Here is a 25,115-nt window from a genome sequence, read left to right on the forward strand (position 1 = left end):
GCCTTCGCTCTTGTTGTGGTTGTTGTTGTTGTTGCTTTGCTTAATTTTGATTTCTCCTTTTTATAATTTCTATATATTTTTTTTATGTTTTTGCACTTTTTGTACACCGAAAACTGTTGCTGAGCGCGTTTTACAACACTGCTGTCCGAAAAGTTACCTAAATTGCAACAATTTTGTGTTTTATTTCGAGCTGCTCAAGCGTCTGTTCAATCAGTCAACATATTTTGTTTATATTGTGATTTTGTTTTTCTTTTATTTTTTAGCTTCTTTTTGCTTGTGTGTTGTGTTATCGATAAATAGTTTAATTGGTCCAGTTGGTTGCAAATCGTTTTTCGCCAGAACTTTCTTTAATAGCGAGTGCATGTGTGTATGTGTGAGAGTGTTGGTGTGACTGTGTCGTGTCGGTATTGGTGTGGTGAGAGTGCCAGAGAGCGCTGCCAGAGTTGTAGCGTGTTGTCGATACTTGTTGCCGCTGTTATCGTTATGAGGCGCTGGGTTGCCTAACGATAAGCCGAGATTTGGTCGGTGCTGCGCTTTAAGTTTAACACGCTTTCTTCTTCGTTGAAATTTAGAATTTTGAAGAATATGCTGCAACGAAAGCAAAAGGAAGCAATTAAAAATTTAATAACTCTAATCGATTTACACCCAAAGTACTAAAGTTGCCAGCTAACTTTCCCAACTACATACATAGCGGGCTTCCAAGTAATGCCCAAAGTATTGTTGTAAAAGCTCATTAACGCCCCAGCGTCAACAACTTTGGACAAACAAAAACTTCTCGCCACACCACTCCACTCCACTCCGCTCTGCTCCGCTCCGCTCTGCACTGCACTGAAATGTAGGCTATGCTAAAGAGACAACAACAACAACAACAACAATGTGGCAGGCTAAGCGGCAAGACACCGAGCCGAGCCGAGAGACCGAGCAGCAAGCTGAAGCCAACAAATTTGCCTGCAAAACTTTCACTATTTTAATTACCTATGGCGAAAATTGTTGCTGCTGTTGTTGTTGCTCGAGCAACAAAAGCAATGCCAAGTGCAGTTGCTGTTTGTTGTTGTTTCAAAAAGTCTGGCAACTGTCTGCGCACACACACTAACATGCATATGTGTGTATGTGTGTGTGTGTGTGTGGAACATTGTGTAGTGTGAGCTGCTTTGTTGTCGCTGCAACATGTGTCACGCTTAATTATGATGTTGCACATACAGAGCAACAGTTTGAATTATGAACACACACCGAAAAGTTTGTGGTGGCATGACGTCATGGCGGCGTATATTTTAATCATGCCACTTGAGCCAAGAGGCAAGCGGCAAGCGGCACGAGTCACAGCAGCAACAACAGTCTTAAAAAACTTTTATCATCATTATCATTAACAGCATTGGAGGCAAGCAGCTAAAAGTTGACTGTGGCATTGAAAAAAGTTTGTCGTTTGCCACATAAGTAGGTTGCTCCCCCTCTCCCTCTCTCTCTCTCACTCGCTTTGCAGCTTCGTCTGGCAAAAGTTCTAGTTCATTTATCCTTTAAAGCAAACACCAACATATGCTCACTTATTAGGCATTGTTCATACCCTCAGCTCGACTTCGCTCAGCTTCGCTCAGCTGTTGCTTCGCTTACGTCATGTCTGTGCTATAAATATGCCTGCCACACTATACGATAGATGCGATGTATATATATGTACATAAATTAACTGTAAAGTTCCATGGCTTGGGGCCTAATGAGATGCTGTGAGCCAAAGTGACAGCCCAAAGAATTTGACCGAACAGGTGCCAATTGCTGTGAGCACAACAAATGAATGCTCAAGTAGCTTATCGATAGTATCGATAGGGCAAGGCATGGCTTAAATTAGTCACTTGATCTAATATAAATATATATGCTTGAGTTTTATTTTACAAATCTGAGCAATATTAAAGAATTAAGAAAAAGAATATTATGAATTAAAGCACGCTTTCTAACAAACAAATGCATTTTCAAGTAGCTGCGTGTTATCGATAATATCGATAAGGCAAGGCATGGCTTGCGTTAGCCACTTGCTTGTCTAAAGATCTCAATAGCGCATTGATATTTATTTGATGACTTAAGTTTTATATTAAAAATCTTACCAATTTAAGTAATTTAGCTGCCTATCGATAATATCGATAGATTACAAAAGGAAGCCATATAAGCTGTGCCGTGACTAAGAATTTAAGTTGTCACGCTGCCAATCGAAATTGAAAGCGCCAGTTAGCTCGACAGACAGACAGTTAGACACTGAGACAGGGCAGACAGTTAAGTTAAACCAAAGCCAGACAGACAGTCAGACAGACAGACAGACGAACAGACAGTCCAGACAAGAGTCGAGACGGAGTTGCATGGACAAAGGTTGTTGATAAATACCAACTGTGTGTGTGCGTGTGTGTGACTAGACTTGCCCCTCCCCACCCCCTTTGCCAGTTGAGAGCTGCTGTCGTTGGTGCAACACTTAGACAAAACGTGGTCGCAGACGTTGCCCAAACCCAAACCCAATGACGACAGCCTGATGACTAGCTGCTTAAAATGTCTGCACAGCTGTTTAATGTGTCTCTATCTACGTGTGTGTGAGTGTGTTGCATCAACAGTTGAAGTTGTAGCCATTGCAGCAGCACACACACACACACACACACAATAACAGCGACATACATATTTGTTTTTTATTTATTTTCTTTGTGAAGACGGCAACGAAACTCACAAAAGTCAGCATGGAAATGAGAATGAGAATGAGAAATGGCAATGGCAATGGCTATGGGAATGAGAATGAGAAAATGTTGCACGCGTTGCTGTTGCAAGTAACAAGCAAGCACACCCAAGTCAGGTTGCAGGTGAATTTTGAATGAAAACGTTGCATGGCAAATGAGTAAAGAACGAAATTCAACATACAACAAAATGGGGCAAAGGCGCGAGCTGAGGCGCTGCGACACAATGCTCTATGTTGCTGCCACAAAACACATGCAACCAACGGCCAAGAACAACACACTCACTCACATAAATATACATACATATATATATACATATATATATATATATATATTTATATTTGTCTGCTGCGTTTTGTCTTGCGTTTTTAATTTCGTTTTCTTTTTTTTGGTGTGTGCATATTTCTCATTTATTTCTTTTATCTGCCTTGTGCTAAGTCTTTTGGCATGACAGCTTATCGATTGTGCGCCCCACCACCAGGAGCAGGAGCAGGAGCAGGAGCAGCACCACCAGCTAGTTTGCTTATGATCAGCAGTCAAGCAAGGACACATCCCTGTTGCCATGCGTGACCAACACTGTTGACAATAAATTTATGCAATTATCATTAACTGCAGTCAATGGGTTGCACAACTTTTAGCAGCCACTGTGCACCCTTTACCCAAACCCAAACCCAAGCCCAAACCCAAATGCAAATGCAAAGCAAAAAATACGAAAATACAAAACAAATTGTATGCATGTAAAAAATACCAACTGCCGCTTTCACAGAAACTCAACAACAACAACTCAACAACAACAACTCAACAACAACAACTCAACAACAACAATAAGAGAAACTGCCTGTCTTGCCGTTTATTAGAAACTGCGGAATTTCTCAGTCGAGCGTTGACGGCTGCGCGACAAATTCGTTGAATTTATGAAATTTTAGACTGCTATAAAAAAAATAAAATAATACTAAATAAATATATAAGTGTGTGTGTGTGTGTGTGTGTGAGTGTGTGTTTGTTAGTGTGTGTGCGTGTATAAACAGTTGAGCAGTTAAGAGAGCTCGAGTAACAGGGCACATGTCACGGAATTGCAGTTTGCACATGAGATACTTAGCTCAAGAGCGTGCGAGCGAGATAGCGCGAGTCGGAGAGAGCGAGAGAGAGGTAGCTTTAACATCATGCAAATGGCATCTTGAACAAATTTATACTATGACATAATCCAATTCCTATGTGTGTGTGTGTGTGTGTGTACACAAATGTTATAAATTTTATATGTGAGCCCTACCCACACCCTTCCGAATCCCACCCTTAACCTGTTTCTTGTATGGCTTGAACTGTATTCAAATGATTTGTTTCGAATTCAATTTGCAATTTCCAAGAACTTTTCAAATGCAAAGAAACTTGCAAGTACAGTAAGCACTGCATTTATGAGTTAAGAAAAACTATTTTATAAAAATATAAATTTGAGCTGCTCACTGTTGCCAGTGCTCACTGTAAGTGCTTGAAGCACTTTTTACGAATTTGTTGATTGTTGTTGATCGAATCGCTTTGAGGCTGTTGCTGCCAGCGAGTGCTCACTGTATGCGCTTGGAGCTGTCACTAAGCCGCATTGGCAACGTTTTCCCACTAATTAAACCTCAATAATTGTTTCCACAACAAGCATTCAAAATTGTTTATATGTAAATGCAATTATAAGATTGTATATGTTTCGTTGTTTTTTTTTATAGAATTCTCTGCTCTTTTCATTTTTTTAACTGCATTTTTTATTGCTTGTCCGGACAGCGACCGCCCGCTACGAAATGCTGACACTTAGCATTTGCTGGGGTCTCGAACTGGAGCTGGGGCTCGGTTCTCGGTTCGCGCTTCTGGGTGCTGGGGTTCGGTTTGGGCTTTCGGGCTATTTGGGTTCTGTCAGCTGGAGTGGGTTTCATATTCATTTCTGCGGGGTTCGCTGACGTTGAGCAATTTTGTTGAGCTTGTTGCAATTGTTTGCTGTTTTCTGTTTTTTTCGTTTTGTCGCTTTATATTTTCTTTTTCGCCTATGTGGTTTTCCAGGAATTCCGTCACTGATACCAAAGCTGCCATAAGTCCAGCAGCAGCAGCAGCAGCAACTGTAAATTTTTGTTGCATTTTTCACAACGTCATTTTCTGGAAAATAAATGCAAGCAGCAAAAAAATTGGAAGAACAACAGAAGCAGAAAGAAACAATATAACAAGAATATTGTTTGTTGTCCAATTATTTATGCAAATATTGCTGACGCGCTAAAAAGCAGCAGCAGCAGCAGCATGGGTGCGGTGGAGGGGGTGATGGTGGGGGTGGGTGGTGCTAAACAAAAGGAGCCCCGTTGACTCTAACAATTGTCTGCTGTTGGCCAAGGCTGTCACTCAGTGTGGACCCCAAGGAGGCGTTGCCACACCCACTTCAACACACACAAACACACACACACACACACAGCTGCAAAGAGTTACACACATCGCAGGCCACTTGGCAATTAACCTATTGGCATAGGAAATTGCAATTTGATTTTCAAAATGTCGGGTTAGTCAACATGGTGAATAAATAATGTGAGAATGAAACGATGTCCAGCCCATTTATCGATACTATCGATATAGTGTGTGATCGGGGGTGCTGGCCACTTGTGCTCGGGGTTTGCCAGATTGCAAATAAAACTGAGTGATGACCTCCATTGAACCCTAAAGATGATTGCGTATGGGTTTCTTCTTCTTTTTCTTAAGCAGCATGCCACTTGGGGCATATTCATGTGCGTGCATATCTCTCCCTGTGTGTGTGTGTGTGTGTGTGTGTGTGAGCTTACACGTATGCACTTATATGCTTACACTTGAGCACGCATTTGGCGGCATCGTCAGCTGCCACTTGGGCGTTGCACAAATGCAATCGATATGTGGAGCACACGCACGCACACACACACACACACACACACATGCATACACTGGCATAGACTTGAGTGGGTGGCTCAAGTAATTAATAATAATTTATGAGGAAAACTTTGTCGCAGTCACTGCAATTAAAAGCCAAGGCGCAAACGCACAAGGACGCGAGCTCCTTTGGCTACAAAAGGAAACAAGGCGAGGTGGGACGGGACGGGACGGGATGGGGCGTGGCGAGGTAGTAAAGCAAAGAAAGGCGCAGACCCTACAAAATTATGCATAAACGCATTTTAGTGCGCCTACGAGTAGGCAACGCTCGCCTGATGCGTCGGCAAAACTACAAAGCGCTCAAAAGGATGAAAAGCGACAAAGGGAAACTGAGCAGGGGGGGGGGGGGCGAGCGGCTGTTGCCATGTTGCATTGCGTTTCTCTTTTGTTGAAGTGCACTCGAAAAAACGCACTTCTCGACCCGCTCCGGTCCGCCCGGAGGGCGCCAAGTTTCCGACGTGCTCTCTCGCGAAAAACTTAGACGCGCGCACGCAAATCGCCTTTGATCCTGGCAGCGCAGTCGGCAGCTCACGCAATTTGCGAAATAAAGCAACAAAACAATGCAGAAAATGAAGAGTTTACGCTGGCGCTGCAGCCAACAAGAGTAGCAACCAAATGAATGTGGACAAAGGCAACAAGTAACAATAAACACTCGACAGAAAAAAGGAAAATACCAGGGCTGGGGCAGCGATACGCCGCCGCCAACTCCTTTGCCTGAGATAATGAAAGGTCGTCGAAGTGCGTTGCATCCAAAAGCAACAAAGTCACAAAGCGCGCTTTGGGGAGCCATCCAGGCTAATGTCCTTGCTGACAGACAGCCAAAGAGAGAGAGAGGGAGGGACAGGGGCAGTGACTCAGCTGAGTCACAACTAATCAAGCGTTAGTGAAAGTTGGTTGAAGGCATAGCAGTCAACAAAGGTGACCAACGAATCACTCAACTGTTTATAGTATAAGAAATCCTTAGGGTTTTCACTCTGAATTCGCTCATCATTCGCTTAAAGAGATTTCGTTTCATTCATAATAAGGGATTGATAATTAGGGATTGATATGCATTTTATTGAGACTAAATCTTCTCTGAAATTTATCGATAACTCTTTACATATATGTAGGGTCTGCCATTGTCGGCTGTGCTCGAGTCACAGTCAGGCGACTTTCCATTTCTCTGCAAACTTCAGCACAAAAGTTCACTCTCTGTCGCCACTCTCCCCCCACCCCCCCCCCCTCGCTCTGCTGACATTTGTTTGATTTTGACTCGCCTTGTCAGCTTACAAAGCCGCGGCAATGCACGCACGAGCTTACAGCTGCCTCATCATGTGGCAACTTGCGCTGCTGCTGCTGCCGCTGATGTTGCTCGACTGTCAAAGTCGATTTGTCTTGGGCCTTATCGGGCAAGTTGTAGTCGTAGTAGCTTTCGCTTCTAATTGCGCAGGACAGGACATGCATGTGCATGCACACGCGCCACAGGTCAGCCGATTTGTTCAACACAGAGCCAGTGGCAGTGGCAGTGGCAGCTGCAAGGCAACGCGACAAGTGCAGTCGAAAATAAGAAGAGTGCCCCAAAAAAAGGACATGTGCTGCGACTTTATTGTCTGCTGCTCACAGTTATCGCCATCAACAGCAGCAGCAGCAGCCGTCGTCGTCGTCGTCATTGTCCCCCTTCATTTTTGGCTAGGGCTAATAAACTCGGCTCAAAATGCAGCCGGAAGTGCGTGCAACAGCAAAAGCAACAGCGACGACGACGACGCAAATAAATGTCCCAAAAAAAAAAAGAAAAGAATGAAGCAACAAGAGCAACAACAACAACAAATTACATTTTTGCAAGCCCAAAAAGACAGCAGAGCAGAGCTGAGTCCGCTGCTGCTGCTGATGATGTCTGATGAGCAGCGAGCTGGCACAAGTGGCATTTGGGGTCGTCAACACACACACACACACAGACATATGAGTCAGTGTGTGTGCGACGCGCGTTCCACTTCAGAACGCACACACAGGACATGGGACATGGGATCTGGGATGCAAATGCAGTCAACCCCCGAAATAAAAACAGCAACAAAAACAAGAAAAGGAAACAGCATTGCCAAAAATTACCGAAAAATATACAAAATATATTCAACTGCATGCGTGTGTGTGTGTGTGTGTTTAGTGTGTGTGGCAGGGGTAAACGAAGTTGGTGTCCATGAGTTCTCTGGGCTCATTGTCGGTTATCCTGACGCGGTCGCTTGTGTTTAACCCCCTTTCATTTTACAATTCCTTCTTTTTTTTTTTTTTTTGGTGCTTTTCTTATACATTTTATTTTCAGCGTGTGTGTGTGTGTGTGAGTGTGTGTGTTTCTTGCAATATTTCGAAACACGGAATGTGTTACAAACCGGCCACATTCAGAGATGTGTAGAACAAAAGCAAGCGCTGCAGCTCCGGCTCGGGATCGGGGGTCGTGGTTCGGGTCGGTTGGTGGGGGGAGGGAGTTCAGCCTAGTACTTTGTGTATTGCAACCCGAAAAAAGGGGTCTTATCGCCAGACAGACTGTGCTCTTTTTATACCTCTACACACACACACACACACGCATACATATATAAATATATATTATATTGGGTTTTACTTTACGAGTGCAACTTCCATTTCATTTTCTTTTCCTCCTTTTTTGGCTAAAAACATTGCACACAACAATTTGCCCAGACTTAATCGCAGTCAATATTCCTAGCTTTTTTTTTTTTTTTTGTGGCGGGGGGTGCCTTTGGGGCGGTTTAGTTTGAGGTTAGGGTATTACATTGCATGCAGCTGCAATTCGCTTTGATGGATTATTTGCTGGAAATGCAAGCGTGCTTATTATAAAGATCTATATGTATGACCAAATAAGCAATTAGGCAGCTGAAGAGCCATTGGATATTTTGAGAAAAAATCTTGTGTTAAATACACAAAGCAAATGTTGCGGAAGTTCAAGAGAAACCTTTGAAAAAGCTATAAAACCTTTTAAAAAAAATTAAAAATGTGAACAAATTTAAATGAAGAAAGAATTATTAATATAGAATATAAACAATATTTTTAATATATATTTTAACACTTTAACTTTAAGAGTTATACATTTGTCAAAAATTAATGCTGTTAATAAAACATTATACCCAACTAAATACTATAAAACTAAACTTAAATGAGCTTAAGTGAGAGTAAATGGAATTTGTTGTAAAATAAAATGTTTGAAATATGAAAATTTACTGACACAACTTTGCGTTTCATTGAAATTCAGACTTAGTCTGTATATTTTCATACTTTGTATGGAACTTCAACTTATTCTGGAGCTTTCGTACACGTTTCGGTTCCACTCGGCTAGCTCAAAGCTCAAGAAGAGCCAAAAGTCTGCTGCGTGTTGAAGTTATGGGCACCGAAAAATAAAACACTAAAAAAATTGAACCCCTCGCGCATGAAACTGTTTTTTGCTGCTGCTGCTGCTGCTTCTTCTTCTACACTACACTACACTTTTTTGGGCTGGGGGATAAAACCTAATAAAAATGCATGGGGTACAAAAGTTATTGTGTGTGTGTGTGTGTGTGAGTACGCAAAGAGGCAGCTTAACCAAGTTACCGCAAAAATTTCGACAAGGGGTACCTGCACCATCATGAGTGTGTGTGTGTGTGAGTGATTGTGTGTGTTGCAAGCGGGACATATGGACCGCAATGCAAGCGACGCATTGCCAAAAAAAAAAAAAATACAAATAACGTAAAGAGCGAGGGGGGGAGAGAGAGAGAGAAAGAAATTGGGACAAAACAAAAGTTTCAACGGTTTTGAATGGTGTTGATATTCTCATGGTGGCAGCTACTGTGTGTGTGTGTGTGTGTGTGTGTGTGAGTCTGTGCCCCACACCGCACCACGCGTCGCGCTAGTTGGTGGTAATGGTGGTTGCTGCCCCGCGTGCGGAATTTTAAAGCCACTCATCAGCGCTGCATTTGCCGCTTGGTTTTGTTTTTTGCAGCATATACAAAATTTGGGTTCTCTCATTTTTGGGCTTGGGTACGGGTTGGGGTGTGGTTTTACTTTTTGGCAAACGACGCTGGCGGCATCTTCATTTTATTTTGTTCGCATATGCAATATAATTCAATGTACCCCCCTCCCCACCCCAAGCTTTGCTGCAGCTACAACATGCCACAAGAGCAGGCAAGTGTGTGGTGGGGTGGGGTGGGGTGTTCATTCGTCAAAAATTTCACTTTTCGGCTACGCAGTTGTTGAAGCTGCAACTGTCAACTGTTGCTGCCGCAGTCACTGTCACTGCCACTGCCACAGTCGCTGCTCTGTCTGATTATTGGTGTATGCCTCCTACTTGGTGAGCCAATTGTTGCCACGCTTGCAACATGTTGTTGCAGCGCCTAGTTACGCCCAGCTATGGTTCGTTGTGTGGCCTGTGCGTGTTCACTCAGTCTGTCTCTCTGTCTGTCTGTCTAGGCTCTGGGAGTTATCTATAAGTCGGCACTGTCTCGATGTCTCGCTTGTCTGCCCGTGTCTTGTCGTGTCTGTCTGTCTGTCTGTCTGTCTGCCCAAATGCGATAGCACGCTGATATTATTTCATATTTTGGCCAAATTACAAGGCACACACACACACATAGACAGACAGACAGACACACACACCCGATCAGCTTTGGCGCGCTGCATAAAAGATAATGCAATTTTTTAGCTCGCAACCCTCGCTGCAAACACAAAGGAAGCGTTCTCCCCTTACCCTAGCAGCAACCCCAACAACAACAACAACAACATAAGAGAGCGAGAGCGGGAGGGAGAGTGAGAGGGAAAATCTACCTCAAGCCGTCGCCAGCAAAGGCAGCGAGCCACTGCAATTTCCCCCTTTAATTTTTTTCCGTATTTTATGTATTTTTATTTTTATTTATTTTTTTTTGTTTTGTAAAAATTTCATACACCTGACCCTGTCGCCATCGTGGCCCGCTGTTTGTTTTCGTTGATTATCTTTGGCGTATTTAGAGCGTAAAGCGTAGTCAGACTTTAAAAAGCAACAGCAGCAACAGCAACAGCAACAGTAGCAACTGCAACAGCAGCAGCAGCAGCAACAACAGCAAAAGTTTGTTTCATTTTTTATGTTTTTTTATGCGCAATGTAAATGTTAATGATGTTTAAGGGCAGGACACTCGAAGGACCTTGATCGGCCAAAATTAAAAGTGAAATTGCAATTTATTGTAGGCCCTGGCACCAGCCAAATTGCCAGCTGCCAAATTAAATTTGTAAACAACGAAATACGCACAAAAAAAAATAAAAAAGGATTTTAATTGCAACTGTCGCAAAGCCGTTCAAATCTCATTATCTCATTAAGCGTAAATGTTTAAACTTATTATATTTAGTAAAATTATTAGTAAAAGTATATTTTAGTTTATTTTCAGAAGGATTGTTGACTACATTTTATTTATGTTCTAATTGAATTTGCTTTTCTTTGTATTCACTTCGTTATTTCGTTAAACAATAAATTATATTTTATTTTTAATTGAGATATACAATTATTAAGAGTAAATTAAAGGCCGCATCAAGTGAGTTGGGGCCTGGACTTCGGACAAAAACCTGAAGCTGCAGCTGAAGCGAAAGCGAAAACATATCGAAGCATTGCAGTGTGTGAGATGCGAATGAGCAAGGGGAAGGGGAAAGGGGCGAACGGCAAGCAAATGAGCGAGGCATTTGCAGAGACACGAAGCACACGCGGCTTGCAACAAGCCATTTCCACTGCCACTGCCACTGCCACTGCCACATGCCCCACATGCATTGGCATCCTTCATAATCCCCCCGCTCCCGCATCAGCCAATGGCCAGCCTCCTTCCCTTGCTTGCCACATGTGGCAGCATGTCTGCTGGCTGCTGCCTGCTGCCTGCCACAAGCGCGTTGCACATTCATTGTATGCGTGGCGCATTGCGGTAGCATTGATTTAATCATCATCAATTATATGCAGCAGCAAGTTAATATAATAAAAGCAGCGTCTTCGCTGCCGTTTCTTCTGCCTACTCCAAGTCCGATTGTCCGATTGTCCGTCCGGCTGTACGACTGGCCGACTGGCCGACTGTCCGTCCGACATCGCTTGGCGCTTAAATGCAATTAACATAATGACAAGCAACACTTGTGCGCATGCGCATTTCACTTCTCGCCCTGCCGGCTCCCTGCCTGCCACTTGCCACACAGTCGCGCCACAGTCGGCATCAGCGCTCGGTGGGCCGCTGTCAATAGCGCAGATAATTATATCATAATTGATCTGCCTCGATGTCTCTCTCTCTCTCTCTGCCTCCCTCCCTCCCTCCATTCGTCCCACTGTCTGTCCGTTCATCATTGAAACCGGTAGCCAAAGCTGAGGCAAGCACATTTTGTGGCAAGTACCATAAACTTGACACTTGTCGGCCCGCTTTGCTCTCTCACTCTCTCTCTCTCTCTCGCTCTCTCTCTTTCACTCGCTTTGCATGGCCTGCAGCTTTATCAACTTCATGTGCCAAGGCGTAGGCGAACTATGAAATCCTGAATTATTAACTGTGAATGTGACAGCCCTGGGGGCAATGTTGCACCATTTGTAAGCACAGACGGACGGACGGACAGCTAAGCTGCTTTCTTAGCTAATAAGTCGCTTAAGAGCGAGGACTTATGCCCAGCTTTAGCTTTGTGCGTACTTGGCAAGAGACTTGGCAAAATAATGAGAAAACAAAGTGTAAATAAAATCAACAGATAAATGAAGGAGACGCATTCAAAGCGAATTACGATAATTAGCTTGGGATTGTCCGAGAAAAAGAGACATGGGAGTTTTTCAAATTGAATATTGAAAAGCAAGCCTTCGACTTATCGAATAGCTAAACTAACATTGAGCCTTCGACTAGCTGTTGATGAAATCATTGGAATTGGTGAATTGAAATTGATGAATTGGTCACCTTAGTGGCACCTTGGTGTTCCCTTTTGGGCACCCAAGCCAAACTTTTAGGTGCTCACCTCAGGCATTGGCCAAACCCTTTTTCCCAATAGTTTTCTAAATTACTAAACATTGGGGCAGTTATGATAAAAATATTGATAAAAGAAATCCCCCCCCTCCCTATCAGCAATTGTTAAATACACCTTACGCTATTTTGTTGCTGAGCATCCGCGCAGACAGCGGAGAGCACATTATACATTAAAAAATTTGCTGCGGCTGCTCGTGGCTAGAAATTGTCGAAGGCAGACAACGAAATGTATAAAAATGACGGCGCGCATTTGTTTCTTTATTTTGTGTGTGTGTGTGTGTGTGTTGAGTCCTTGCTGAAGGCACGCCGCTAAATTTGCCAACCCCCCGAGCAGTGCAGGACATTGACGTCAACGTCAACGTCGACGTAGACAGCAGAGTCTGATTAATTGAAGTGCGAGAGAGTTTCGAAATGCGAAATGTGTAGAGCGAAAATAAAATAAAGTACAAAATGCGAAATACAAAATACAAAATACGAAATACGAAATACAAAATACAAAATGCGAAATAAAAACGAAAGAAACGAAACTCAAAACGCCGCCAAATTACATTGCCCGTCTCTCTCTCTCATGTTCACGAAATTTCGGGCGTCAGGTCCTTGCTGCTCTGACATGGCAACAGCGACACTGACTCCTGTTGTTACTGTTGCCGTTTAGCAGCAGCAGCAGCAGCAGCAGTTGCTGCTTGCACTTATTTTGTCAAATGCAAATATAGACGTTTATATATTTACACATATATATGTATATATATGTAGATATATATATATATAGATATGTGTGCTATGGGCCGCTTTGAAGCCAGACAGAAAAGAAAAACGCCGAAAACTGCATCTAAAAATTGTTTAATTTGACGCTGCAGCTTTTTCCTTTTCCTCCCACTCGCTGTAGCATGCGGCGTATGCGTAATATATATATATGCATACATATATAGTTTTATTTGAATGTCTGGATTATATTGATTTGCGCCCTCACACACACACACACACACAGAGACACACACAGTTGACTGATGTCCAAACGCTGTTAACGTGAACCAAATCAAGCAATATACATGATATATATACATATATATGTATGAACTGAAAAACAAACTAACATAGAATCTCAATCTGCATCGAGTAAAGCGAAGTTGCCTTTTGCCCAAAGCTTTGTTAACATTTTTCCTAAACTAGAATATTATAGATTATTTTTACTTGGGAATTACGCAGAGTGGAATTTAAAATAGTTAGAAAAAATATTAGATACGTATAAACTAAATTTTCAGCCAAATAAAAGCTTTTATAGCAATTTAATTAGCTTGAGTTGTTTATAAAAAATTGTATTTTTAAAAATTACCAGAGTCCCAATACATTTTTTAATTCACTAAACAAAATTTGAATTTTAGAATTTATTTGTCTGTTTTCTAATAATTCATAATTCGAAAATTGAACTGATTCAATATAACAAATTTATTTAACTAAAAAATAAAACAAATTATATTTATTAATACGAAATTTATAAACTTTTCAATTTATATATATATGAAACTTAGATATTTCTAGCTAAATTTCTCAAATTTTATAGAACAGTTTATTTGTTTTTTAAGGCTTTATTTGCAGCTTTGGCTCGCTGCATGGCTCTGAGTTGAGTTGCAGGCTTGGCTAACAAAAACCCACACACACTTCCCCACGATCTGAAATATTGAACATTAATTGCAGGCATAAATCGGAGCGGGGCCTGATGATTGAAATTTATGTTAATTGTAACAAACGAAACATAAAATCTAACCATAACTCCAACTGTAGCTCAGCTCTCTTTAGCATACAAAGTTGCGTCTTTGGCTTAAATATTAAACAGTCCCGACTGCTGCTCATTAGTGGCAACAATTATTGAAGCCGCCGCCGTTGCCGCCGCCGCGTTGCGCATGCGATAAACACGCAGCGAGCTTTGAGCAGCGGCAGATCCATAAATATTTATAAATGTGCATTGTGTATTTTTCTCATTGTGGCAACAAAATCGCTTGAACAAACAATAGTTGGTGAACTTTTTGTTGTTGTTTTTGCTCTTTTTTTTTTGCAACTGTTGAGTCACAAATAGTTCTGCGGCCAATTGGAATTGCTAGTTAAACAATTTTTTGTTTTTTGTTTGCCCACCGGAAGAAGCAATCGGTTCCTGCATTTTCTTTACCTTTTACTTTCTTCGCAACGAAGAATTGAGAATTTTCTGCTTTCGGCGGCATTTTTTTGTGTGCCACATATCCCATTTCCATTCAGCAATTTTTTTTGCCACACATCCGCTTTATATATATATATATCTATATGCTACATTTCTATATAATAAATTAGTAATTATTTTTTCTGAACTCACCATAAACGCCAAACACCGCAGCTTAAAACTTTGTTGTAGCGTCTGCTGCTTTTGTTGTTGCTGCTGCTGTTGTTGTTGTTGTTGATTTTTGTTGCATTTGTGTTGTTTTTGAAAATGTTTTGGTTGAAACTTTTTGTTAAAATTTGTTCGTCTTGATTTTGTTTGTAGTTTGTATTTTTTGCATTAAAAACAGTTCGAAATTGAAATTTTTGCTAGCACAACCAAATCAAAAATTTTGTTCATTGTTTTTGAATCTGTTTGTAATAAATGTTGTCGGTTGGTCCTTTAACTTTAATAAAATTGTTAACGCTGTTGTTATTATTATTATTATTATTATTGTTGTTGTTGTTGTTGTAACATAAATGGGCGATTTTGAGTAAATTTCATAGCACAAAAGTTAAGACTGCGACTGCTACAAACGTGGGCGTAGGTAGGCGTGGCAGCAAAAGACTTTGCAACAAATTAAGAGACGTAAACAAAAAAAAGAAGGAAATTCTAACAATTTGCTAAACTAGACACATGGAAATTGTCGCAAGTTTTGTCTAGACGCTGCTTCTTATAATTGTGGTTGATGTTGCTGCTGCTGTTGTTGTTGTTGAAGTTGTTGTTGTTGTTGTTGTTGTTGATGTTGTTGTTTGGCTTTTCACACACACACATGTAGAATGCAGCAGTGTTGAATTGCATTTGTTGTTGTTGCTGTTGTTGTTGTTGTTGTTGTTCTGGTTGTGACTGTTGTTGTTGTTGCTGTTGCGCTTGTTGTTGTTGTTGTTTCAGTTGTTGCTGTTGTTTTTGTGTTTGCATTGCAGCGAAGTTGTATTGAGAATTAATTTTTTAGTTGTTGTTAAAAACGCTTATGTTTGTTATAAATTTTGCTGTAAAACATTTTTTTTTTGTGTTTTTTTTTTTATTTTAGTTTATGCCTGCAAAAATAGGAAATTGAACAGAATTTAAGTAAGAATTTTGTGTAAATTTGCAAATAGCCGACGCTAAAAACACAAGCACACACACACACACACATAAGTTTACTAAAAAAAAAATTGGCAAAAAAATGCGTTTATTTGTGGCAAGCTGGGCTCAAAAACTTGCAACAACAGCAGCGGCAACAAAACAAACAGTTGTCTAAACAGAGCGACAACAATAAAAGCAACAAAAAAAAAATAAAGAAAAACAAAGCTTTTGTTTAGAGGCAAAACCAACAGTTTTATTGTTGCTGTTGCTGCTGTTGTTGCTGTTGCAATTGCCGCCGCAGACTGCAGCTGCAGCAAGTGTGCGAAACAAACAAACAAATGAACGAAACGAACGAACGAATGAACGCAACGCAACGCACGAGCGGACGACGAAACGAACGTATGAAAGTATCTGCAAGAACTGCAATCGCATCGCGTGTGAAATCTCTGCGAAAGTCCAAAGCCCAAAGAACATGCAAAACGTAAGCGCGAAGGCGACGACAGCAGCAGCAGCAGCGACTGCGACAGAAGCAGAAGCAGCGACAGAGGCAGCGAACGACGCGAGTGCGCTTCGGTTTATGGCGATTGCGACTTAAGAGCGCCACACGCGCTAAAGCCAAAGAGCAAAAACGCAGCCAGCTGCAACTGCTGCTGCTGCTACTGCAAGCGCCCGCTCTCTCGCTCTCGCACTCGCTCTCGCTCTCGCTCTCTTGCGCTCAAAGCCTTTCACCTGCGCTCTTACACTCAACAATGCGCTGCGCTGCGCTGAGCTGAGCTGAGCACGCAAATCAGCTGCAAGCTCAAACACTGAAGCAGCAGCAGCAGCACATGTCGCTCTAGTCAGACGTGGCGTATGCGTAATATGCCAACTCTAATGCGTTAGAAAGTTAACTAAATGGAATACGCATATGTAAATAAATAAAGCGTGAAAGAAATATGCATATTTTTTATTTCAAAGCTGACTTTTTTAATTCAACCATTTTTTACAATATAAACTTATACAAAATTTACATCGCCAGTTTAATATTTCAGTCAGTCTTTGTTGCTGTACCACAATTTTTGGCATAAATATTTTGGGTCTACAGTTTTCTTTTAATTAAAACAATTCTAGCTGCAATTAACTAAATTCTGAATGCAACACGTTGCACGTTTGATTAACAAAATTCTACAGCTCAACCGTCGGCACTAATTAACGCATTTTCTAACACTACTGCTGCTTGATCTTCACACACACACACACACACAACATTTAGAATCCTTAACAACTTTGCGCATAAGTTTGTGGGAAATATTTGAAACGCATTTTGCACTTGACTTTGAACTTTTGCAAAATATAATTTATATATTTATATTTTCAATTTTTGCATTAAAATTGTTGCACAATTGCACCACAACAAAAAAAATATATAAAATAAATTGGTAACACAATAAAAAAAATAATTAAATGTAAATATGCAGTTAGTATGTTTTTCATTTCATTTCTTTGTTGTAACATTTTTCAAAGGCGCGCGCGACGCGTTTTATTTATTTTTTATAAACATTTTTATTTTATTTTTTTTTTTTGGTAATTAAATTACTTGAGAACTTTGCAGGAGACAATTTATAAATTTTTTTTTTTGTAGATAACTTGTCAAGTTAACTTGTGAGTAAAGTGTTGTTTGTTTGTTGGTTGTTTATTTGTTTGTTTGTTTGTTTGGTTGGATGTTGTTGCTATTCTTCCGCGAGCTGCGTACGTGCGCGACAACGTGCGGATCTGTTATGATTCAATACGTTTTCAATACGTTACGCTGAACGTAGCCGTAGCACGCGGCAGGCGGCGACGCCAACAGCGGCAGCGCAAAAGGCTCACACACTCACACACACACACACATATGTACGAACAGTTGAAGCTGAAGTCATGCACACACTCGTCGTCGCACCGGCGACTGAGAGACAGACGCAGCGACGCGCAGAATGCGCCAAAAAAAAAGCAGCAAGCATAAGAAGCGAAAGAAGCAGCAGCAGCAGCAGCAGAAGCAGAAGCAGCGGCAACGATTCTAAGCGCACTCAAAAGTTTTGAGCGCAGCTCAAAAAAGCTGCGACGCGAACGCAACGCGCGAGCCGACGCAGCAGAGCAGAGCGCAGCGCAGCGCTGCAATTGCCAGCACGCCAGCGTCGCTGCAGCCAGTCAGCCCTCTCGCTCTCTCGCTCTCACTCGCTTACTCTGTCTCTCCTTCGCTACTGCTAAAAGTGGCCACCCACACAAACACACAGGCAACAACAGTCCACCCAAAGAGCGTGACACACGCGACACACACACACACACATACCGAGCCGAAAGCAGCAGACGTGCTGTGCTCTCAATGCATGCGTGTGTGTCTCTGTGTGTGTGTGTGTGAGTAGTCGAGCCAATCAACGCCAAATGAGTCGCAGGCGCAACACACAAAATAATTATTATTAGTTATTATTTATATAATTTTGACAGCTTTTAAAACAAACTTAAAAGCAAGGACGAGCACTTTTAATAATCAGCTGCTTACATATATTTAAAATAAATATTAATCTGGTTAACTAGCCAAGACTTTGGCAAACATCTGAGCAAGCTTGAGAAATTTCAAAAATTATTTTTCTAAGCCAAGCGATCGATTAGCGATCCAAAAAGACAAAAAAAAACAAACACTAACAATTAATTTCAGTGCATTTAGAAACAAATTAAAATATCTTGAATTTTTTTTCATTTAAAAAATATTTTAGACCTGCTTGAGTTTTGAGTTTTTTGCAATGAAATTTTTTGCTGTAGTTGTTGCAAATTTTTGAAGCGCGCTGCGCTAGAAGAATCTATTAGAATTTGAGTGTGTGTGTGTGTGTGTGTGTGTGTGTGTGTGTGTTTGGGGGGCACAGATAACTATGACGCACGTATTGTATATAATATAAAAAACTAGCAAACATTTCTTTCTTTCTTTTAATTTTTTGCAATAATTAAGTCAAGAGCCAGCGACAGCAACTGAAGACTGATCTAACGCCAAGTCTCAGCCCTCACCTGCCCCAAGTCTCTCTCTCAATCTCACACTCACACACATACACACACACACACACGATCGCACAAAGAAAGTAACCCAAAAAAAATTTAAAAAAAAATTATTGTTGTAGTTTTTTGTTGCGAGTCTATTGCATTTTGCACTTGACAATTTTTTGGGAATTTTTTTAAATATATATAAATTTTTTAGATGTTTTTTTTTATTTTGGTTAAAGTTATTGTTTTATTTTTTAGGTTTTTTTTATTTAAAATTTTATTTTTTATTGTAATGCTTAGCGCTTCACTCACACACAAGCGACGAGGAGCAAACGAAACAACCGAATGAACAAACTGAACAACTCTGAACTGAGACTGAGGGCGACGTCGGCGGCGACGTCCAGAGGCTCGCGCAGTCCGCGCCAACGCTGGCGTTTATTCATTGAGCGTTTCGTCCACGGCGCTCCAAACAAAAGCAAACCAAATCAAACACACACACACACACACACACACTTGCCCAAAGAGACAAACTAATTCGCAAAAATAGCAGCAGCGAAATTTTTTGCAAACTGCAAAAGTCAGCGCTTCAAACACACACACACACACACACACACACACACACAAACATACATGGAGAGATAGACACACGCACATACGTGGCAGCAGCGGAGTGGAGTGAAAACTGCTCGCTTGAGTTGCATTTGCCGTAAGAGAGAGCGCGAGTGCGAGTGCGAGTGCGAATGCGAGAGATCCTCCAGTTGCCAAAAAAGCAATCGCAAATGTTGCCAAGCCAGCCAGCAACATGTTGCTAACGCAACGTGTCAACCGCAAGTGCAAAGAGCGCGAGCCGACGAGTAAGCGAGACGCACTGCGAGCTGAGCTGAGCGAGAGAGCGCGCTAGCAACATTCTTTATATATTCGCGAATTCTCTTTTGTTGCGAATTTTTCACTCACACACACACCTGCTCATCTGTCTCTCGCTCACACGCTGTGTGTGCGTCTCGCCGTCTAGCCCATGCCGCTGCCCAAGCTCAAGCACATGTATGTGTATATCCATATGTGTGTGTGTGTGTGTGCATGTGTGTGTGAGTGTGCCAAAGAGATCCCAAACGCCAACGTCGTCGTCGTCGTCGTCGTCGCTGCGTTGTTGAGCGTGCGAAAAAATTAGCAAATAAAATAGCAACAACACTCACGCATACTTCCAAATAAAAGTGTGCAAAATATACAAAAAAAAAACACACACACACATGTATAAATATATGTATATAAAACGCAAAAATTAGAAAACACAAAGCGCGCATACATAAGTTAACTTTTACAACAACAAATACAAAAACATAAATTAAATGAGAAAAAAGTGATTCGCGCAGATAAACTCGCTAGGGGCACCCGTTGAGTCTAGAAATGAGCGCAGCACAAACAACAACAACAACAACAATACTTAAACAACTTAAACGAAAAATTCGCAAAACTTTTTGTTTTTGTTTTTTAGCAGCTAGAGCGAGAGGGTGGCGCTGGGCTTGCGTGTGTGTGTGTGTGCGTGTGTGTGTGGCAAGTAATTTTGGCTGATTAATCGCCTGTGCTTTGGTTTGTTGCAATGTTGCCCCTTGAATCGCTTCAACGCGCTTCACTGTTGGCCATGATCGTGATGACAGTTTGACAAGCACTGTTCCGCACCGTAGCTTCCGCATTGGCAGTGACACAAAAACTGAACAGAAAAATTTTAAATTAATAAATAATACAAATAAAAGTTTTGGTTTATTGTATTTGTATTAAAATATAATTAAAATAATTTATAAAAAATAAAATCAATAAATAAAGAAATAATACAAAAATGGTTATTGCAAAAATATATAAGCTAATATTTAAACAAAAGTAAATATTATTAAAAAATATATACCTTTTTTATATATTATATATTTTATATATTTTATAACACAAATAAATATGTATTATAAATATAAAATTAAAATATTTGATTAAAACAAACAATTAACAATTATATTAGTAAATATAAATTCATTTGGAAAAATAAAATAAATTTATAACACGAATAAAAATTTAAGGAAATAAAATATAAATAATAAAAATATATGGGTTATAAATAATATTAAATATTAATTAATTTAGGAATAAAAAAAATAAATAAATTAAAAAATTTATGACACAAATAAAAATATAAGGGAATAAAATATACATTTTTAATAAAAAATTAATAAAAAATAATAGTTGTTGTTATTTACATGCTTAAATATAAATTCATTTATAAATAAATATTTAAGCTTGTTTCCAATTCGATGCGTTCTTATTGGATATTCAAACAGGAGCATACAGTTTGAGAGTCAGCGATCAACATGTGTTGACAGTTCGAATGCAATCCAATTGGACAGGTGATCGCGTACAGTTTGAGCAGCACTGGAAATTGTTTGCAGACAAGAAGTGCTGCTATTATGGTGTACAGTTTGACAAGCACTGGCCAACTGCCACTCACTCACACTTAAATAATCAAGCGTAATCCTTAAATGCCTCCAATTACAACTGTCGCCCTCCCTCGCTCTAGCTCCCACTAGCTCAACGCACCAGCCGACCGACCGACCACCCACCCAACCACCCAACCACCCACTGCCTAGTTTAGAGCTTAACAATTTTTGCTTGTTTTTATATTTTGTTTTGCATTTTCATCGTTGGTTTTGTTTTTATTTGAAAATTCGTTGTTTGCTCAATAAAATCGAAATGCAGCCCAGACACCCCCCACCCCCCGCAAAGTCTGAGAGACCCAAAAAAAAAAACAAAAAAAAGAAAAACAAGCAAAACCAAAAGTCTTCACCCCTTTTGGGCCAACGCAGGCCTGACGGGCTGCTCCAACTGCGCCCCCTCCCCACACCCCAGCCCCTTGCCATTAGGCAGCACGCAGTCGCCTCAAACACACACACACACACACACACACACACGTGCAGACGCAGGCAGAGACGCAGCACGCAACGCTCAAATAAACTCATGGGCTCCCAGACATTGACTCCAAAAAGGCAACGACAACGACTGCGACTGCGACTACGACAAGGACAACAAGTGAAGGGTGAAGGGTGAAGGGTGAAGGGGGAGGGGGGCACTGTGTGTGCCTATATGCAGGGCCCAGCGGCCGACAGACGCCCACACACACACACACAGGGAAAACAAAACGCAGACGACGGCAACGTCGACGCAGAGCCGACAAGTTTCGTCCTTTGCCTTTCCCTTTGGCTTGGCTTCGTTTTGCGTTTTTGCGCTCCTTTTTGTTGGCCTGCGTTGCCAAGGGTTTCCTTTGTTCAGACAAAAACCTACAACGCCCCCCCTACACACACTATTGACACCTACATACCCCCCTCCGCCCCCCTTCAGACTTCCATGCTGCACGCCAGCTTCTTAGCAAAGCCAAGTCTGTTGCACACAGCGCCGACGACGACGACGACTGCGACGCCGCCTAATGACTAACGGACACTTTTTTTCAGTTACATTTTTATATTTCGTTCGCTGTCTCTTTCTTACTGCGTGTGCCCTGCGCCTTGGTTTTTACTTTACTTGACGATTTACTTTTTTCGAATTTTTTTGTTTTTGTTTTTGTTATTTGCGCGCTGCGTGCCAACTTTGGCAGCGCCCCCGCCCCCGCCTCAGCAAGCAACCGACCCCTTTTGGGCAACCCCCCTCCCCCCCTGCCCCATGTGACTGTCGCAGGCTGTGTGCCCTTAAAAAGAAAAGTCGCAACAACAGCAACAAAAATTGTGTGTTTTGAATTTTTTGTTTTGCTCGTTTTGTTCGTTGCGTTTTTCGTCAGTGTCGCTGCTGGCGTCGCTGCCGGCGTCAGCAACATCAGCGGCTCAACTTCATTTGGCTCTCTTACGAAGCGCTCTCGCGCGCTCTTGAATGCCCAAATGAGCGTAAGAGGGGAGGGTGGTGGGGGTTAGGACTGTGCTTAGTTGCATTGCAGCAGTTAGACGCTCCTTTGGCAACATGTTGCGTGCAACATTTCTTTGCATTTAGTTTAATTAGATGCGTAGTCTCTCCAACGCTATCTCTCTGCCTATCTGTGTGTGTGTGTGTGTGTGTGTGTGTGTGTGTATGCGTCTGTGGGGAATTCTGAGACATGGAGACAGTAAGTTGTTTTTATGAATGCAACGCCAGGACAGGATGAGAGCCTGGCAATGTTAATGAACTGACGCGGGACACACATAAGCAACTTGAGTGAAGAGTTTATGCAGCATGGGCTTATATATATACATATATATATATATGTGTGTGTGTGTGTGTGCGAGTGTGGCAAGCACATGGGGTCCAGCTGGCAAGGATTTGCCAAAAATAATATTTTCACAGTCGTTGCGATGAAAACAAGAAAAAAGCGAAAGCCATGGGGAAGGAATTGTTACAAGCAGAATGATAAAGCTCTGAAATAAAGCAAAATGAAAACTAAGCGAACTCCTTGAGAGTTCTCATATAATAAATGTATGCCCAGAGTAAGAATCAGCAAAGGTTCATAATAATTTACTAAATTAACAAGTGAACAAAGAATAGTTCAGATAAAATGAAAGAATTATTCATTTGCAATATGAAATGCTAAGAAATAAAATCCATTGAACAAGAAAATGTTTGTTTGTTTTATTTTAATTTGAATTTTGGTTTAAAAACTTTATAAAATTGTTATATGTTGTTTTTCGTATTTATTTGTTTACAGTATTTCAATTTTTAGATTAGTTAAGTTAAATATTTCAAATAAAATGCCGCTGAAATTAATATTTTATTTTCAATATTTACTTTCTAACAAACTATTTTTTAATAAATTGATTATGTTCTTAGTTTTGGAAGTGTTGAGCCTAAAGATCTTAACTATCAGCTTAAACAACAATTTTTAATTAAATAATAAAATCTTACATTTTTACAAACTATTACTATAATCAGCTTTTTAAGATAATTGCTATACATTTAAAGATTGAGCAAGTGCTTATCAAGTAATATTCTGAATAGAAAAAGAGAGAGAGAGAGAGAGCGAGCGATATTCACTCTTTTTGATATGTCCTGTACTTCAACGAGTACCCATTTCCTTTATGTTGAGATTCCTTTGAGAATCTAAAGAAATAAATGGCAAGCATTATAAGTAGAGGTTGCCTTGGCTCCTAAGTAGAGAAAACTTGCTTACCGAAATGCGATTAAGCCCAAAACACACACACCCACACCCACACACACACACACATTCATGCGTATGTATATATTTCACACTTTTGCTCACTTTTCAACCACTTAACCTCAACTAACTGCAGCTAACAGCAACAACAACAACAATAGCAATGCATACAACAAACTAACAGGCTACCCTCATAGCTAAGAAAGTATAAGAGAAGGGAGGGTGGGTTGGTAAGTAAAATAAAGTAAAAAAAAAAAAAGCGCCATATTGAAAACTGTCAGCCATTAAAATTTATAGAAATGTGCAAAGACTCTAACGCCGACAGTGACGCCAGCAGCAGCAGCAGCAGCGATGCAAGGGGCGCCTAAAATGCGTGCACACCGAAAAAAAAAAGAAGGAAAAGAAACAAAAACAACAAAGAGATCAGCTGGGCTGTAGTAAAAAGTAGTAAAAGCACACACACACACACCAACACACTTGCAACTATAAGCAAAGCAACTCAAGAGCAAATAAAGGTCGACCGACAGCTGCGTAGCTGAGATGTCGCTGCCTGCAGTCAGTCGTCGTTGCTGCTGCTGCTGCTGCTGCGTCGCTGTCGCTGCATTTGAGCGCAACCAAAAAGTAATGGCTCTCTGTCGCTCTCGCTCTCTCGCTCTTTGGCATGGCGGCGGGGCAGGCGGCGAGAGTGCAAGAGAGGGCACATGCACAAGTGGGCTGGGTTTTTGTGCGCTGGCTAACTAGTCGCCGTCGCCCAGCCTAAAAGCAGATCGCACATGTGTGTGTGTTCGTGTGTGTGTGTGTGTTCGAGTGTGTATGTGCAACAACAACACAGAGATAAATGCATATGGCTGCGGTTTGTTGTTGCTGCTGCTGCTTTTTAGTGGCGAGGCTCGTTTTCTGAGCATGTGTGTGTGACTGTTTGTGCGTCCATTGGGCATTGCCCATATGTGTGCGTTTACTCATATGCATGTGTGTTTGTGTGCGTGTCAAGCTAAAGCCGAGGCCAAGCCTCTCTCCCTCTGCTGTCCAATGGCCTGTGCGGGGGGCGTAAAAACGCATAAATGTTGATTACACAAATTGACAATTTTTTTGTTGTTATTGTT

At 41.2% G+C, this 25,115-nt stretch overlaps 1 protein-coding gene across 1 annotated transcript; it reads right to left on the reverse strand.

The window, feature by feature from the left end:
- Positions 1-33: 33 nt before the first annotated feature.
- Positions 34-15,028, reverse strand: LOC108606829. Its single transcript, XM_017997313.1, has 2 exons — positions 14,922-15,028; positions 34-588 (listed from the first exon to the last, which is right to left on the reverse strand). Exons 1-2 carry the CDS (start codon positions 14,922-14,924, stop codon positions 253-255), a joined length of 339 nt encoding a protein of 112 aa, XP_017852802.1. The 5' UTR covers positions 14,925-15,028; the 3' UTR covers positions 34-252.
- Between the last annotated feature and the right edge of the window lie 10,087 nt (positions 15,029-25,115).

This window comes from Drosophila busckii, chromosome X, assembly GCF_011750605.1.
Source record: "Drosophila busckii strain San Diego stock center, stock number 13000-0081.31 chromosome X, ASM1175060v1, whole genome shotgun sequence".
Lineage (NCBI taxonomy): Eukaryota > Metazoa > Arthropoda > Insecta > Diptera > Drosophilidae > Drosophila > Drosophila busckii.